This window comes from Canis aureus, chromosome 23 (assembly GCF_053574225.1).
Source record: "Canis aureus isolate CA01 chromosome 23, VMU_Caureus_v.1.0, whole genome shotgun sequence".
NCBI classification, from domain to species: Eukaryota; Metazoa; Chordata; class Mammalia; order Carnivora; family Canidae; genus Canis; species Canis aureus.
This window is the reverse complement of record NC_135633.1, coordinates 23,693,240-23,712,783: the sequence shown is the minus strand read 5'-3', so window position 1 is coordinate 23,712,783 and position 19,544 is coordinate 23,693,240. Positions and strand designations below refer to the sequence as shown.

The window sequence follows — 19,544 nt, the reverse complement described above, 5'->3', positions numbered from 1 at the left end:
AGGTAATTATATACGATGTTAATAAATGCAGAAAAAAATTTGACAAAATCCATCATGAATTCCTGATAAAAATTTCAGAAAATGAGAAAGAGAAGGAAACTCACCAGTAGGATAAGGAAAACCTCTGGAAATTGGTAGATTACATCATAATGAAGAAAGACTATTTTCTCTCTATTATCAAAAATATTCAAGCCTCTCTGTTCTTAAAATGTCTACTTTCTTTTGTCCAGCCAATGTAGTAAGGTCAGTAAAAGGAAATAAAAATCATTGATATTAGAAGGAAATTTACTATTGATATGGTTTTTCCATGTAGAAAAATCTTACATAACATACTAAAAGCTGCTAGAACTAATCTGTGGGTTTAGAGGATACCAGATTATTAAACAAACATTTAAATTTCTTATTCTAATGACATTCTGTTAGAAAAATATATAAAAATATTATTTGCAATAGCCTCAAGATAGAATATTTAGGGACACATTTTATTTTTTTAAAAAGTAAGACTTGCAGAAAGAAAACAAAAAACAATGGTGAGAACATATATAAAAGGAGATATATACACAATTGTCATGTATCCAAGCCTCGGTATTGTGAATATTTCTATTCTCTCCAAGTTGATATTTAGATTTAATCATATTCCAATTTAATTTCCAGCAGGCTTTCTCTTGTAGAAATTGAAAAACTGTTTCAAAAATATATGTGGAAATGTAAAGTAACTAACCAAACAACTTTGAAAAAATGTTAACAAAGTTGGAGGATTTAATAAAGACAGTATGCATAAAGTAGTGGCATAAAGAAATGCAAATTAATCAACAAACTAGTATAGGAAGCCTAAAATAGATCCACACATATAGTCTTAATTGATTTTCAACAAAATGCTAAGGTAATTCAATATAGAATGGATAGATTTTGGAACAATTGGGTGATCATATGCAAAAGTATGCCCCTCAATCTATACCTTCCATCCTATGCAAAAATAAGTATGGATCATAAATCTAAACGTAAAACCTAAAATTAAAAATCTTCTAGGAGACATTATATTAAAGATTAATAATCAGATATATTTTTAAATTATTGAGCTGCATTTCATAAAAATTTAAGAGCTTCTGTTCTTCCAAAGTTTAATTAAGAGAATAAAAACACAAGTTGCAGAGTTCAAGAAAATCTAGCAAATTAATTATATGATAGTGCACTTGCATTTAGTATACACAAGGTAGTTTTAAAATTAGATAAAAAGATGGGCACCTGGATGGTTCAGCCAGTAAGTGTCTGTCTACAGCTCAGGTCATGATGCCAGGGTCCTGGGATAGAGGCCTGCATCTGGCTCCCTGCTAAGCGGGAAGTCTTCTTCTCCCTCTCCCTCTGCAGCCCCCCCTCCCCCCGCTTTTGCACCCTCTTTCTCAGTCTCTCTCTCTCTCTCTCTCTCTCAAATAAATAAATCTTTTTTAAAAATAAAATAAAATTAGATTAAAAAAAACTAACCATTCAATATTAGTGGACAAACTTTTTTAATATAAAAATAAAAAAAATAAAATGAAAAATATATACAGATTGAAAATCACTGCATAAAACATCTCAGTGCCATTAATAATCAGGAAATGTAATTAAAGTAATTAAAGTCTCAGTGACATACAACACACTATTATGAAGTCCAAAAATATTATGATGACTTTAATATGTGTTGACTCTATTTTGAGGGACCTATTCCTGAGCTCTCTATTCTGTTCCACTGATCTGTTTATTCTCTTGTCTGTATCACATTGTCTTAATTATATAGATTTATACTAAGTCTTTAGGTCAGGTAGTATAACTTCTCCAACTTCGTTCTTTTCCTTCAATGTTGCATTGGCTATTCTGGACATCTTTTTCCTCTTCATATAAACTGTAATCAATTTTCCAATATTCACAAGTAACACTTCCTGAGATTTTGACTGGTATTATAATAAATCTATACATCAAGTTGGGAAGATCTAACATCTTGACAATATTGTCATCCTACTGTGAACATGTACTACTCCTCTTTTTATTTCTTTAATCCTTCTCTTTACAGAGTTTTACAGTTTTTCTCATATAGATATTGTACACATGTTTTAAAATTTATACCTAAGCATTTTTTACTTGCTAATGTAAATTGTATTATGTTTTTAATTTTAAATTCCACTTTTTCATTGTTTGTATTTAGGAAAGTAATTGACATTTTTAGAGGTTTTATTTTTAATTCAAGTATTGTCAACATATAGTATTATATTAGTTATAGGTGTAAAAATTTGGTGATTCAACAATTCTATACATCACTCAGTGCTCATCATGATAAGTGCACTCCTTAATCCCCATCACCTATTTTATCCATCAGTCCACCCACTTCCCCTCTGGTAACCATCTATTTGTTCTCTACAGTTATGAGTGTATTTCTTGGTTTGTTTCTCTTTCTCATTTCCCCCCTTTGTTTGCTTGTTTCATTTCTTAAATTCCACATATGAGTGGTATTTGTCTTTCTCTGACTGACTTACTTAACATTATACTCTCTATCTCTATCCATGTGTAGCAAATAGCAAAATCTCATTTTTTATGGCTGAATGATATGTGATCGTATATATACTGCATCTTTATCCATTCATCTATAGATAGTTTGGCTGGTTTCATAATTTGGCTATTGCAAATAATCCTGCAATAAACCTAAAGATGAATATATTCTTTCGAATTAGTGTTTTGTATTCTTTGCAGTGCTACCACTGGATATTTTTAGTACTATTTTTAACTTTCTGAGGAACCTCCATACTGTTTTCCATAGTTGCCACAGTTTGTGGCAAACGCAACAGTTTGCATTCCCACCAATAATGTACTAGTGTCCCTTTTTCTCTACATCCCCACCAATACCTGTTGTTTCTTGTGTTGTTGATTTTAGCCATTCTGACAGGTGTGGGGTGATATCTCATCATAGTTTTGATGTACATTTTCCTTTTACAAGTCATGATGAACATATTTCCAAGTGTCTGTTGCCCATCTGTATGTCTTCTCTGGAAAATTGTCTATTCATGTCCTCTGCCCATTTTTAATTGGATTATTTGTTTTTTGGGTGTTGAATTGTATAAGTTCTTTATAAACTCTTGATACAGATACTTTGCCACCTATGTCATTTGCAAATATCTTCTCCCATTCAGCAGGTTGTCTTTCAGTTTTGTTGATTGTTTTCCTTTGCTTCTGATTTTGATATAGTCCCAATGGTTTATTTTTGCTTTTATCCTCTTTGGCTCAGGAGACAAATTTATAAAAACATTGCTATTGCTGATGTCAGAGAAATTATTGCCTGTGCTCTCTTCTAGAAATTTTATGGTTTAGGTCTTTAATGCATTTTGAATTCATTTTTGTTTATGGTGTAATAAAGTAATCCAGTTTCATTCCTTTGCATGTAGCTGTCCAATTTTCCCAACACCATTTATTGAAAATATTTTTTCCCTATCATATATTTTTCCCTCCCATATTGAAGATTAATTGACCAATTAATCACTGGTTTGTTTCTGGGCTTCTGATGATCTATGTGTCTATTTTTCTGATAATTCCACACTGTTTTGAGTATTACAGTTTGTAGTTTAATATGAAATCTAGAATTATGATATCTCCAGCTGTATTTTTCTTTTACAGGATTGTCTTGGCTATTGAGGGTCTTTTGTAGTTCCACATAAATTTTAAAATTATTTGTTCTGGTTCTTTGAAAAATGTTGGTATTTTGATAGGGATTGCATAAAATCTGTAGATTGCTTTGGGTATTGTGGACATTTTAAGAATATTTGTTCTTCCAATCATAAGCATAGTTAATTTTCCATTTATTTGCATCATCTTCAATTTCTTTCATTGGTGTTTTACGGTTTTCAGAGTATAGAATTTTCACCTACTTGATTATGTTTATTTCTACGTATTTTATTGTTTTTGGTGGAATTATAAATGGGATTGCATTCTTAATTTCTCTTTCTGATGCTTCATTCTTGGTGTGTAGAAATGCAATGGATTTCTGTCCGTTGATATTTTAACCTACAATTTTAGAATTCATTTATCAGTTCTAGCAGGTTATTATTTTGTGTGTGTGTGTGTGTGGAGTCTTTAGATTTTCCTCTAAGAGTATCACGTCATCTGCAAATAGTGAAAAGTTGAGTTCTTTTTTTTTTAATATTTAAATTTTTTTTTAAATTTTTATTTTTTTATGATAGTCACAGAGAGAGAGAGAGAGGAGAGAGAGGCAGAGACACAGGCAGAGGGAGAAGCAGGCTCCATGCACCGGGAGCCTGATGTGGGATTCAATCCCGGGTCTCCAGGATCGTGCCCTGGGCCAAAGGCAGGCGCTAAACCGCTGCGCCACCCAGGGATCCCGAAAAGTTGAGTTCTTTATTACCAATTTGGATGCCTTTCATTCTTTTATGTTATCTGATTGTTGTGGCCAGGACTTCCAGTACTATATTGAATGAAAGTGGTGATAGTGGACATCCTTGCCTTGTTCTTGATATTAGGGGGAAGTCTCTTATTGAGTATAATGCTGGATATGGGTTTTCCATATAAGGCCTTTATTATGTTGAGGTAAGTTTCCTCCAAACTTACTTTTTTGAGGGTTTTTATTGTGAATGAATGTTGTACTCCGTCAAAAGCTTTTTCTGCATCTACTGAAATGATCAAATGGTTTTTGTCCTTTCTCTTATTGATGTAACATATCACATTGACTGATTTGTGAACATTGAACTATTCTTGCATCCTGGGGATAAATCCCACTGGATCATGATGGATGATTTATTTTTGTAATGTTGTTACTTTCAGTTTGCTAATATTTTATTGAGAATTTTTGCATCTATGTTCATCAGAGATATTAGCTTGTAGTTATCTTTCTTGTGATGTCTTTATCTGATTCTGGTATCATGGTGATATCAACCTCATAGATTGAATTTGGAAGTTCTTCGAATTTTTTGGAATAGTTGAGAATAGGTGTTAATTATTCTGTAAGTGATTAGGAGAATTTTCCTGAGAAGCCATTTGGTCCTGGACTTTTATTTGTTGGGAATGTTTTTTTATTATTCAAGCTTGTTACTGGTAATCAGTCTATTCAAATTTTCTATTTCTTCCTACTTCAGTTTTTGTAGGTAATATATTTCTAGGAATTTATCCATTTCTTCTTGGTTGTCTAATTGGTTGGCATATAGTTTTTCATAATATTCTTTTACAATCATTTGTATTCTATGATGTTGGTTGTTATTTCACCTCTTTAATTTGTAATTTTGTTTATTTGATTCTTTTCTCTCTCTTTTTAAAAATAAGTCTGGCTAGAGATTTATAAATTTTGTTGATCTTCTCAAAGAAATAACTCCTGGTTTCATTGACCTGTTTTATTTTGTTTTGTTTTTAGTTTCTATGTTACTTATTTCTACTCTAATCTTTATCATTTCCATCCTTTTGCTGGCTTTGCGTTTTACTTTTTCTTCTTTTTCTAGCTCCTACTGGTGTAAGGTTAGATTGCTTATGTAAGATTTTTCTTGCTTCTTATGTAAGCCTGTATTGCTCTAAACATCCGTCTTAGAACTGCTTTTGCTGAATCCCAAAGATTTTGGATAGTTGTGTTTTCATTTTTGTTTGTTTCAATGTACTTTTTGATTTCCTCTTTGATTTCTTCAATCACCCATTCTTTGTTTAGTAGCATGTTGTTTAACCTCCATGTATTTGTGATCTTTCCAAATTTTTTTCTGGTGGTTGAATTCCAGTTTCATAACATTGTGCTCAGAAAAGGTGCATGGTATGATCAATATTCTTAGATTTGTTGAGGCTTGTGCTGTTGCCTAATATATAATCTATTCTGGAGAATATTCCATGTGTGCTTGAAAAGAGTGTGTATTCTGTTATTTTAGCACAGGATATTTTGAATGTATCTGTTAAATCTATCTGGTTCAGTGTGACATTCAAAACCACTGTTTCCTTGTTGGTTTTCTATTTAGATGATCTGTCCATGGATGTATATGGGATGTTAAAGTGCCCTATTATTATTGTGTTGCTATCAATTATATCCCTTATATTTGTTTTTAACTTCTTTAAGTATTTGAATGCTCCCATATTGGGTACTTAAATATTTACAATTATTATATCTCCTTGTTGGATAGTCCCATGAATAATTGCATAGTGTCCCTCTTTGTATCTTGTTACAATCTTTGTTTTAGAGTCTCTTTTTTTTTTCTGAGATAAGTTATTGCTGCTCTGGCTTTTATTTTCATATTCATTTGAATGATAAATGCTTTTCTATCCTTTCACTTTCAATCTGCATGTGTCTTCAGGTCTGAAATGAGTCCCTTATAGGTAGCATATGGATGGGTTTTGGACTTTTTTTTTTTTATCCATTCCACCACCTTATGTCCTTTAATTGGAGTGTTTAGCTCATTTACACTCAAAGTAATTATTGATAGGTATGTTTTTATTTGACATATTTCCTGTTGTTTTGTTTTTTTTTTTTTAGTTCTTCTCTGTTCCTTTCTTCCCTTGTTGTCTTCTCTCACAATAAATTGGCTTTCTTTAGTGATATGTTTAGATTCCTTTCTCTTTATTTTTTGTATATCTATTATTGGTTTTTTATTTGTTGGTACCACTTGGTTTGTATATACCATATTCTGTATATAGCAGTCTATATTAAGTTGATGGTAGCTCTAGTTTCAACCCATTCTTATTCCTCTCCTCCCTACATTTTAGGCATATAGTGTCATACTTTATATCTTTTTAGTCTGTGAATACATTGACTGATTTTTACGAATATACTTATTTTTATTGCTTTTGTGCTTTCTACTTTCCTTACTCTCACTTACAGTTTTCCCACTCAAAGAGTCTCCTGTAACATTTCTTGTAGGGCTCATTTAGTCATCATGAATTCCTTTAACTTTTGTTTGTCTGGGAAACTATTATCTCTTCTTCTATTCTGCATGAAACCTTTGCGAGATAGAGTATTCTTGGCCATAGATTTTTTTTTTTCTTTTCAGCACTTTGAATATATTATGCCACTCTCTCTGGACTGCAAAATTTCTGCTGAAAAATTAGCTAAGAGCCTAATGGGGTTTCCCTTATATATAACTGCTTTCTTTTCTCTTGCTGCTTTTTAAATTGTCTCTTTGTCACTACTTTTTGCCATCTTTAATTGCTATGTGTCTTGGTGTGGACCTTTTTGGGTTGATTTTATTTGGTGATCTCTGTGCCTCCTGGATATGGATTTCTGTTTCCTTCCCCAGATTCAGGATGTGTTCAGCTATTATTTCTTCAAACAAATTTTCCAATTCCTTTTTTCTTCCTCTTCTCCTTCTAGGATTCATATAATGTAAATATTATTATGCTTTATAGTGCCTCTGAGTTCCCTAAGTCTTTTCTCCTTTTGCAATTTTTTTTCCTTTCACCTGCTCAGCTTGATTAATTCCATTTCTCTGTCCTCCAAGTCACTGATTTTTTCTTGCTTTGTTTAGTTTGTTTACTCCATCTGGTGTGTTTTAAATTTCACTTCTTGAATTCTTCATCTCTGATTGGTTCTTTTTTTTATCTCATTGTTAAGGGTTTTGCTGATGTCCTCTATTCTTTTCTCAAGTCCAGTATCTTTATGATCATGACTTTAAATTCTTTTTTTTTTTTATGACTTTAAATTCTTTATCAGGGGCACCTGAGTGGCTCAGTGGTTGAGCATCTGCCTTTGGCCCAGGTTGAGATACTGGGATTGAGTCCTGCAGGACTCTGCTTATGTCTCCCTCTGCCCATGTCTCTGCCTCTCTCTTTGTGTCTCTCACGAATAAATAAAGGAAACATTTAAAAAATAAATAAATAAAATTAATTACTTAATTAATTTTCTATTAGGTATACTACTTATCTACATCTTGCTTAAGTGTCTTGCTGTGATTTTGTCCTGTTCTTTCATTTGATATATATTTCTATGTCTCTTCATTTTGTTTAACTCAGTGTCTGTTTCTCTGTGTTAGGAAAGACAGTTGTATCTCCTGCACTTGAAAGTAATTGCCTTATGATGAAGAGGTCCTGTAGTGCCCTACCATGCAGTGCCTCTGTTCACTGGAACCTGGCACTTCAAGGGTATCTTTTATGTGTGATGTGTATGCCCTGCTCTTGTGGCTGAGCCACTTTTTCCTTTAGTCCAGTCATCTGCAATGGCCTTTTGTGGGCAGTTTTTGGTTCCTGTGGTGTTACTGGGCCAGTATAAGGATATCTTGGGCTTGGTTGACTCAGACTAGTTGCATAAAACTGAAGGGTGCTTTCCTTGTGTTGTCTCCTGAGAACCTTTTTTTGGTGGGTGGGGCTTGCAATCAGATCAGTTGTCTTCTTCCAGCCCACTGCTGGATCTCTATCTAACTAGTGCGTATGGTTATCTTTCCCACTTTCCAGAACAGGACTGACTTTGGACTGGTGCTGACACTGTAGTGGCTGCATGCACTGCCTGTCCTGTGGTATCCCTTTCTATAGCCTCTTGCCAAGAGAGTATTGGAAAAGGAAGATCTGTTCAAGTACAGTACAGTGGGGCACCTATACCACCCAGATTGAAGGAGGCTGTCCAGAGGGTGGAAATACAGCATGGAGTGGGGGGACACAGCAGTGCTAGCAAGTTAGGTAAGGAGTCCACAGGTTGCCATGTGTTTACCCTGAGAGGGGAAATGGCTTCTGGCAGTTCCTCTGTTCCTGGAGGACTTCCCCAGTGATTTCTGTCCCTCTAGGACACATTCTGAGATTAGTAAATAACTCTCCTGTATGCTCCAAGCACCTTTCAAACTGTTGCTTCTATGCTGTATCTCCTTGGGCTGTTTGTTATGCTGTCTCTTTAAGGGCAAGGACTCAGTGTCTTCTCATCCTCCAGGCTCTCCCAGAACTTAGCACACTGATTTTTTTTAAAAAAATTCATGGTTTAAGTCCTGCTAGTTGTAAGAAGCTGGTGTTCTGGTACTCCTATGGTGATTCATCTTCCCCATGTGGGCTCCCTGGTGTGACTGTCTGCTTTCCTCTCCTCCAGGGCTACAGCATCTCTCCTTGTTGTGGACAGTCCCACAAGTCTGTTTAGTTTCTGATTTCATTTCTACACTGTCTACCCTCTGAGGTGTGTCTAGACCTCTTCTCTACATGTAGTTGTGGAGTTTCTTCTGCCAGTTTTCAGGTCATTTTATGGCTTATTTACACTGATGTGAGTGTTTTCTAGTTGAATCTTGGATGAGTGAGCTTAGGGTCCTCCTACTCCACCATCTTCCCTGGAAGTCTGGAAAGTAACTGACTTTTGCATATTAACCTTGTATCCTGCAACATTGTTGTAATTGCTTATTACCGCTAAATAATTTTACCTATGAAAATTGTAGGCATATATTCACAGAAAGTTTTATACACAAATACTCAGAGCTACTTCATTCACAATACCCAAAAGCTGGAATCAACTCACATATTTATCAATAATGACTTTATGGACAAACTCAGGCTTATCTACATAATATTATACCCTCAGCATTATAAGAGAATAAGCTGATGATATATATCACATGAGGATAAATATTAAAATAATGTGTTTAATGAAAAAAGAATATACCAGAAGAAAAGAGACATAGTGTATAATTACATCTATATAAAATTAAAACAAAAACAAAAGCCCCTACCTAATCTATAGACACAAGCTGTCATTACTTGGGAAAACAGGATGGACTTCAGGAGAAGACAATAAGTATGTATTTCATAGGCACATGAGGAAATTTAAAGTAATAAAAGATATGTTTATTATCTTGGCAATTCTTTCACAGTTGAATACATATGAAAACATACCTTAAATTGTATATTTTAACTATATTTACTATATGTCAGACATCAATAAGGTTGTTAAAACATATCCCCAATGACTGCCATTCTTACTCATAACATAAGCCAAATACATTAGCATTACCTGGGTGTTCTACATGTGGGGTTGAGATATCCTTGAACTATTTCTTCTACTATTCTCTCCTTTACATTTTCCTTCTTACTCTGAAGCTATATTGGCTTTCTCATTTCTTTCAGATTTGAAGGACAGTGCAAAATGCAATGCTTTTTTCTATTTATTCTCCTTAAAGTACTCTTAGAGTTTGTCTTGTTAAATCTGTTGTCTCCAAATACTTTCTCATGTACTATCTATTAAATGATACTTTTCTGACAACACTAAATAGAAATATATCTTCCACTGCATACACAACATCTCTTCATTCTCCTTTATTTTTTCCACAGCATTTCTCTTCAATTGTTCTACTATATTTATACTTAAAACTTTATATTATAAACAGAGTCTAGTTTTACTAAAATGCAACAAGTCCACCATAGCCAGCTTCTCCAACAGATTAAAACTAAAATCTGGACAAATTATAAAACAGTTACCATAGAATTCTATAAAGTTAGCAAATCAATCAAGTTAAAATTGAAGTCAAATTTTGAAGAAGTGGCTTATAGCATATAGGTTCTCAAGAACATTTTCTCTATATTTGTTTCCTCCACTGATTAGAAAACAAGCATCCCACAGAGACATAGCAGGTTTTACAGGGAACAAAATTACAAAATAAACCTCATTGTTTTCTGGTCAGAGGATCAAGGTGTCTGTGGGCTGAAGAGAAAGAGGAGGATCCTCCTGATTTATTCTTTGTTTTTCTACTGGACCCAACTGAAAGTTGTATCCCTTTCATAGAAAAGTACAATCAGCTGAAACTCCAAGAAAAGGTTTACCTTTCTGGTCAGTAAGAAGGAAGGAAGGAAGGAAGGAAGGAAGGAAGGAAGGAAGGAAAGAAAAATAAGGAAAGCAGGAAAAGGAACGCCTGTGTGGCTCAGCGGTTAAGTGTCTGTCTTTGGCTCAGGTGGTGATCCTGGAGTCCCGGGATTGAGTCCCACATTGGGCTCCCTGCATGGAGCCTGCTTCTTCCTGTGCCTGTGTCTCTGCCTCTCTCTCTCTCTCTCTCTCTGTATGTGTGTCTCTCATGAATAAATAAAATAAAATCTTAAAAAAAAGCAAAGCAAAAAAAAAAAAGGAGGAGGGAGGAACAGAGGAAAGGAAGGGAGGGAGGGAAAGAGGGAGGAGAGAAGGAAGAGAGGGGAAAGGAAAGAAAAAAGATAAGGCTGATACTGGAGAATGTATGTGAAATTCCTACCATTATCTTCCCTCTTTCTTCTTTCTTTCTATCTCTTTGTCTCTCTCCCTCTTCCTTCCTTTCTTCCTTCTTCCCTCCCTCTCTTCCTTTCTTCCTTTTTTCCTTTCTTCCTTCCCTCTTTCCTTTCTTCTTTCTCCAAGGGCAGTATGTGTTTTGACGGCAGGGTGATACATGCAGCTACAACTCTTTCAGAAATGCTGCCTTTTTGATCATGGAAATGTGAGAGGTGTCCCTTTATAACTGCAGAATATTAAAAGAATCCTGGAGAGAAGGGAAATGGATAAGTAGCTCTTTAAATTCTGTATATGAACTGACACAAACCATGAGCTTACTCCTGAACTGCACATGCATAGGACAGACACAACAGAACACATGAAGGCACTGAGAACTGAACTACAGTATAAACCATCTCCAAAACTCAGGATGAGTAACACAAATATTGGACAGACAAAAGGCACTTATTAGAACCACCACAGGAGGCAAAGTGGACTTGTAGCCTGAATATAACCAAATTGATTTCCTGGTAAAGCAAAACAAAATGAAGGAAAACAAAATCAACTCCCTATAAAGAGTTTTAAAAGATCCATATTCAAAATGTCCAGAATAAAATTTTTCAAAAATTGTTAAACATATGAAAAACCAGAAAACATGTGACTATCAAGGGAAAGAATAATCCACAGATCCCAATCTCAATATCACTCAGTGTTGGAATTATTATACAAAGACTCTAAAGCAGTCATTACAACTATAAATTCTGACTTAAAAGTAAACACTGTTAAAATATGGAAAAGAGATGGCCTCAGCAGAGAAAATAGAAAGTATTAAAAAATAACAAAGCCATGATTTTACAAGTAAAAGTCTTAACATCTGAAATTCATCAGATGAACCCAATAGCAGAATGAAGATGAGGAAAGCATAAACTTGAAAACAGATTAGGAAAAAATGATTCAATCTGAAGAATAGAGAAAAAAATAAAATCATGAACAGAGCATCAGGGATGTGGAGCACATTTAAAAATCTCTAATATTCATGTCACTGGGAACCCAGAGGGAAAAGAAAAAAAATATTGGACAGAGAAATATATTTAATGAAACAATGGGAAATCATTTTCAAACTTGTTAAAGACATAAATTTACAGATTTTAAGACTCCCAAAACAAGTAAATTTGATGAAAATCATACATATAGAAAAAAACATGGAATTGATAAAAACCAAAGATAATGAAAATTTATTGCAGAGTCAGAAATATATGTCATATTATATATAGATGAATAATAATTTGAATGACTGTAATTCCTCAAAAGAAGCTGAAACATCAGAAAACAGTAGAACGGTATTTTTAAAATGCTGAAATTTACTTTCTAAAAAATCAGTTACCCCAGAATTCTATATACAGAAAAAATATTTTTCAGGAATATAGATGAAATAAAGGCTTTGCTAGATGAGGGAAATCTGAGAGAATCCATCAGCAGCAGACATTCTTAAAATGAAAACCTAAAATGAGATCCATTTGAAAGGAAATTATACAAGTGAGAAAATTAGACCAGTAGTAAAGGAAGAGCAACAGAATTTATAATAATTTGGCTAAATATAAAACACATTTGCTTCAGTTGTTTAAAATAACTTTTAAATAGCCCTTGTGGGGTTTTCAGACATGTGGAGTATATATGACAACTGCAGCATGTAAGGAAGTACAGGATCCTATAACGGTAGGGTTCATTTAGATTTCACTTGAAGTGGTAAATATTAACTTGAAGTCAATTGTGAAAGGTTAGGTATGTATACTGAAATCTGTAGATGGGTAGTTTTCAGTTATTTTTGCTCTCAATAATACATTTGACAATTTCCAGAGGCCCTATTGGTTGTTACTAGTATCTAGCAGCCACAGACCATAAAAACTGCTAAACATCCTGCAGTACACAGGACAACCTTCGCATCAAAGTATTATCTGGCTGAAAATAGTAATCGTGCTCAAACTGGAAAACCGTGTTCTGGAGCAATCCCTAAAAAAAATATAATAATTATAGCCAGAAACCAATAGATAAATTAAAACTCAATACTAAAACTATTCAAATCCAAAAGTAGGCAGTGGCGGAAGGGGATGAAGATGAATAACAGGAAATACACATCAAAATGGTAAACTTAAATCAACCATATCACCAGTTTTATTAAATGAAAATGTTCTAAACACACCTATTTAAGATAGAGATAGAAATAAAATAAAAGAACAAAATCCAAACTATATTTGTGTACACAAACATACTTTAAATATAAATACATATGTAAGTTAAAAAGATGGGAAATATATTCCATGCAGACAGTTTTTAAAAGAGGCTGAAGCAACTATATTAATATAAGACAAAGTAGAAATCAGAATAAGAAATATTGTCAAAGATAAAGATGGGTATTATATAAAGAAAAAAGAATCCTCCAAGAAGACATAACCATACTAAGTGCATACGCACTTAAGTGTAGAGCTTCAAATTACATGAAGAGAAACTGATGGAATGAAAGAACATATAGTCAAACATACTATTATATTTGGAGAATTTCAGATTCTTATTTTAGTATCCAATAATACAAATAGAAAATCAGCAATCAAAAAGTGTGGGATACAACTAAAAAAACTGACTGAAATTTATGATATTAAACAGTATTAGAAAAGGCTATAGTGAGTATACATTAATTGCTTTCATTTAGCACCTTTCTTTATTGGTTATAAATTCCACTAAGGGAAGTAATTCTGCTTCTTTTGTTTACTGTCATGTTTTCTATGCCCATATAAATGCTAGGCACATTACAGATGCTTGCTAGATAAGGAGTGGATAGATAATGCAAAATGAGTCATCATTTTATTTTATTTGCTCATTTCAGGAATAAGAGTTCTGATTGAAAGTTTCCACAAGTTTGAAAGATACACAGTGTTTGCACTAGCAATGGGAATGACTCACTTTACATTCCATATTCATTCTCTATATATTAACTATAACTTCCACTTACAGAAGAGTAAGTGGAAGAATTAAGATTCTAATACTTGGTCTTACTGAAGCTAGAATAGAATCCAAAAAAAAATTTGTACCAAAGAATTATAGGAAGATGAGAATAAGTAGAAAAGTAGGACCCAGAATTCTCAATTGATTTTAGTCATAAATAATTGTAGAACACATTCTCGGATGTGTCTGGTCCTTACTCCATAGATGATAGGGTTCAGCATAGGAGGTACCAACAAGTACATGTTGGCCAGCAGGGTGTGGGTGTGCAGTGGTATATGCTTACTAAAACGGTGGGTGAGGAAGGAGAAAAGAGCAGGGATGTAGAAGGTGAGGATGACACATACATGAGACCCACAAGTGCTGAGAGTTTTCAACCTGGCATCATTAGAAGGGAGATTAAATACAGTACGAAGTATTTGTACATAGGACAGAGAGATACATGTCACATCAGTCCCAACAATTAAGATGATGACAGCCAAACTATAAAGACTATTGATGGAAATGTCAGCACAAGCCAATTTCACCACAGCCATGTGCTCACAGTATGTGTGGGGAACTACATTGGACTGGCAATATGGCCATCTCCTCACCAGGAAGGGATGTGGTGTCATTAGTACTAATCCACGTAGAAGTGCCACCATGCCAACATAAGCCACCACAGAATTTGTAAGAATGGATGAGTGTCTCAGTGGGTTGCAGATTGCCACATACCGGTCAAGTGCCATGGCCACAAGAAGCCCTGACTCCACCCCAGAAAAAGCATGGATGAAAAACATCTGAGTGAGGCAGGCATGGAAGCTGATTTCATGATCACTGAACCAGAATATACCCAACATCTTGGGAAGAGTGGAGGTTGACAAGGTGAGGTCTGTGATGGCTAACATGGAAAGAAAATAGAACATGGGTTCATGGAGGGCAGTCTCAGTTTTGATGATGAAAAGGATGAATATGTTTCCTAGGAGAGCAACAATATACATTGAGCAAAAAGGGATGGATATCCAAATGTGCAAGTCTTCTAGACCGGGTATGCCCATCAGGAAGAAGGTACTAGGATTGGTGAATGTAGTGGAGTTAAAGTCAACCATGGTGGTGATTCTGGCTACCTGAAGATATATTCTTGCTTTCTTTCCCTCCTTTGTCCCAGGAGCAGTCAAATGCACATACGCTCGGATAAATATAAGGTAGAATTACTTAGTGAAAAAATACAACTGTGCAAATTTATTCAAATGTTTAGTCCTCCTTGATGAGCTTCTCTGAAATTACAAGTATTGCATTACTCACTGCAAGTTATTAATCTCACTAAGAACTAGCTAGAGCTCTACAGTACTCTGCCTAATGCTAAGTATTCTCTTTCTGTCTGTGATACCAGGCTGAACCAAAGTTTTGATAAATAAATCAGATTCCTCACATTAACAAGCCAATGGAGGGAACCTATAACATTGTCCTCAGTGAAAAGTACCTCTCCAAAATAATTATGGTCTTGGAAACGTTTTGCCTGAGGTCAATTCTAAATAGAGATTTTTGAAAGCAAGACCTGAAGGAATAATAAGCTTTCCAAACTTAACAATGCTTTGAATGACAATACCTTTGAAATTTGCTGCCCTGAGGAGTTTTTGGCAATAAAAGAACCAGCATCTGAGCACTTAAATGTATAATAGCTTTAAAAGCAGCAACAAAGTCATTGACATACCCAAAAAAGTACGTTTCCTGGATTTTCTAGGATTCCTGGGGAAATGTGACTTAGATAGATTGTCCATGTTTTCATAGTAATTCATATTACACATATATTGAATTATATATACAATATACATATATAATATGTATATATAATTTCCCCAAAAGGATGACCATTAAATTTTGTTTAAAACAATTCCCAGGGAGAGGAAGTTACTTGCTAAAGAACACAGCCTCTTTTTAGTATTATTGAAGTGTAGTTGATATACAATTTTTTACTAGTTTCAAGTAGGCAACATAGTGATTCCACAATTTTATACATTATTCATTAAGTTATTAAATCTTTCTCCTTATCAAATTTATACTGAAGTGCTAATTAAGGTACACGAGCTTCTTACCACACCAAAGAAATCAGAATACACTTGGGAAAGAAGGACTGATGAGCTCTAAATCAATCAAACAACATCAACATTTGAAAGTAGTAACAGTGGCTACCTTCTTGTACCGTAACATGTTACCACACAAAATGCAAATGTCATTTCTGGTGCTCCAATTCCTGATTTGTATAAAATCTAGTGATGCTGATATTACTCTCAATCTATGAAAGAAGAAACTTTTTTTTTAAAGATTTTATTTATTTATTCATGATAGATAGAGAGAGAGAGGCAGAGACACAGGCAGAGGGAGTAGCAGGCTCCACACAGGGAGCCTGACGCGGGACACGATCCCGGGACTCCAGGATCGCGCCCTGGGCCAAAGGCAGGAGTTAAACCGTCGAGCCACCCAGGGATCCCCCTGAAAGAAGAAACTTATACTTTACATAAGCTAACTATTCCTCCAAAGTCACACAATTAGCATATTATCAGGGAAAACACACTCTAGTTTCATTTCAAAACTTCATCTTGGGGCGCCTGGGTGTGGTTCAGTGGTTGAGCATCTGCCTTTGACTCAGGTCATGATCCTGGGATTGAGTCCCACATAGGACTCCCCGCAGGAAGCCTGCCTCTCCCTCTGCCTCTCTCTGTGTCTCTCATGAATAAATAAATGAAATCTTATAAAAGAAAAAAAAAAAACAATACTTCACCTTTGTTCCAGTACAATATGCAATAAAAACAAAGGGAAAGCTCATGATAAAGGTTTTCACCAATTTTATCATAAATGAACCTCACAGCATAAACAGAGACAATAAAGACATAAATTCTTATTTCTTTGTTTTATAACTGTGGTTTATAGATTGACTAATATGGCTTATATAAAATCCATAAAATAATATTAAACTTTCTATTACAATATCTGTTAATGCCAGATGTTCACTGTGAAATCAATTCACACTGAAACTAATGGTTAGTATGTTATTTCTTACTAAATTATTCCTAAGCCCAGAGAATATACCTGGATACACTTCCTTTTCCAAAGTTGGTACCAGTTGACTTGTGAACCAGAATTTCTAAAGGATGGTTGAGGAAAACTTCAAGAGCATCTTCATCTAACCTTCTAAGTGGGTAGTTCTTTATGATGGGGCTTCACTGATGTACCTGTCAACTACGAGGCAATCCAGAGAAGTTTCTAACTTATCTTCAGAGGGACCACCCTGTTTTTATGCTCTCAGTTTATTTTTGGCCCAGTTGAGTCTCAGGAGTCCAAAGTAGTTTTGAGTATTTGTTCTTCAGCTCCAGAAAGGTCTTCCTCATACTAATATATTACAATCTCCTCATAACTGCCTCTCTCACTTCTTAAGCTTGAGTAAACATAGATGAGTTGTCTATCCCTCCAGATTAATTGTGTTGTATTGAGTCAAAGCCAGGAACTCAGAGATTTGAATTATTCCCATATGGAAGGCTAATTTCAGATTTTATAGCTCTACTGGGGCAGTCCCAGGGGCTCAAACCCTGCAACACATGTTTCTTTACCTTCAGAGAAGTATAAATGATACCAGAGGGAGTACACAATTATTCTCACAATTACTCTATCACATGATGTCAGTTGATAATCAAATTTGATTTGAGTGATGCTTCTAAAAATTAACAAAAAGTCAATGGAAAGTTGCAACCAGTAATATGTCTGGAGATCTAATGCATAGCATAATGATTATAGACAAAGATGCTATATTATAAACTTCAAAGTAGCTAAGAGATTATATTTTAAGTGTTCCTACCTTCAAAAAAATGGTACTAAGACACAAAAATATTAAAAAAAGATATGATTAAAGATGTTAGCTAATGCTAACATATTGCAGTATGATTAACACTGTAATATATAAATATATAAATGTGCCAAATTAACAACAGTACAACTTAAACTTATACAATGTCATACATCAACTGTATCTCAATATAAATAACTTCTTAAAAAAAGTCAAGAAGTACTGGGTGTTATTCTGTATGTTGGCAAATTGAACACCAATAAAAAATAAATTTATTATTAAAAAAATATAAATAAAAAATAAAAATAAAAAAAGTCAAGAGTTCTGAACTCCTAGAGATCTTAAAAGCAGATAGAATAAAAAGACAGATTACCCAAATAAGCATGTAAATATAAATTATTCTTCACAGAAGACTTCTCAACATTAATGATAATCAAAATATTGTCAAGAAATGCAAGTTTGACTTAATATTTGATAATCTCATATTAATGCATATAACAGAAAGGGAAACATATGATTATATTAATATATGCAGAAAAAGCATTTATTGAAATTCAATAGCCATTCATTACTAAAGATAAAAAGTCTTAGTATAGCCCAGAAATTGACTATACAATGAAATGTCCTCTATCCAAGAAAATATATTCAAAACATAAATAAGTAACCTTAGAATAAGCATCACACTAAAGGCAAAAGATTTGATTTCCCCCCTTGAGTTTCCTAGAAGGCATTCAATACAAGATAGTAGAACAATTAAAAGCTAAGATAATTAAGACAGTGTGGATCAGTTCAGGGATAGAAAAATAGATCAGTGAAACAGAATAAGGATAAAACAAAGTCATATGTGGTGTTCCAGAAGATAAAAGAAAAGGAAACTATAGATGATATTCATTATGAACATTGATGCACAAATCCTTATTAATATACCAGCAAACTAACTTCAACAGCATATTAGAAGGAGTACACACTATGAACAAATGGGATTTAACCTTTGTGTTAGGAAAAACTCAGTCCTTTCTCTTGTATTTCTCATTTACTCTTACACCACTACCTTACTCACAACACTTCTGATACCAGATGTGAGGGTGGTTTCCCCCACCTAGCAATTCTGCACCACCATCTGGGTGTCCTATATATAACTCAATTCTGACACTATCCACCTAGAGATAGCATCACATCCCACACGTTAAGGCTCAGTCTCACAACAGTGCTCTCACTTCGGATGCCAGTCACAAATCCAGGCTGTCATCTGTGCTTCTGATTTATCAGCTCTAAGTCAGAGGTTGCTATATTGTCCTCCTCACTTTTGATTAATTTGCTAGTATGGGTCACAGAAGTCAGAGACACACTTACCTACGTTTACTAGTTTATTAAAAGGTATGATAAAGGATATAGATGAACAGCTAGATGAAGAGATAATAAGACAAGGTCAAGGAAGGTCCTGAGCATAAAAGCTTTTGTCCCTGTGCAGTTGAAGTGCATCACCCTCCTGGTAGGTGGATGATGTTTTCACCAACCCGGAAGCTCTCAACCCAATACAATTGGGATTTTTATGTAGACTTTGTCATTTAGGCATGATCAACGACTAAG

At 34.4% G+C, this 19,544-nt stretch overlaps 1 protein-coding gene across 1 annotated transcript; it reads right to left on the bottom strand.

The window, feature by feature from the left end:
- Positions 1-5,150: 5,150 nt before the first annotated feature.
- On the bottom strand, positions 5,151-15,222 carry LOC144295425 (olfactory receptor 52E2-like). The gene is made up of 2 exons (XM_077867819.1): positions 14,310-15,222; positions 5,151-5,152 (listed from the first exon to the last, which is right to left on the bottom strand). Coding segments are annotated over exons 1-2 (915 nt in total).
- Between the last annotated feature and the right edge of the window lie 4,322 nt (positions 15,223-19,544).

Bases quoted from the DNA above. Each gene is read 5' to 3' on its own strand.
- LOC144295425 (XM_077867819.1), bottom strand. From the start codon at position 15,222: ATGGTTGACTTTAACTCCACTACATTCACCAATCCTAGTACCTTCTTC.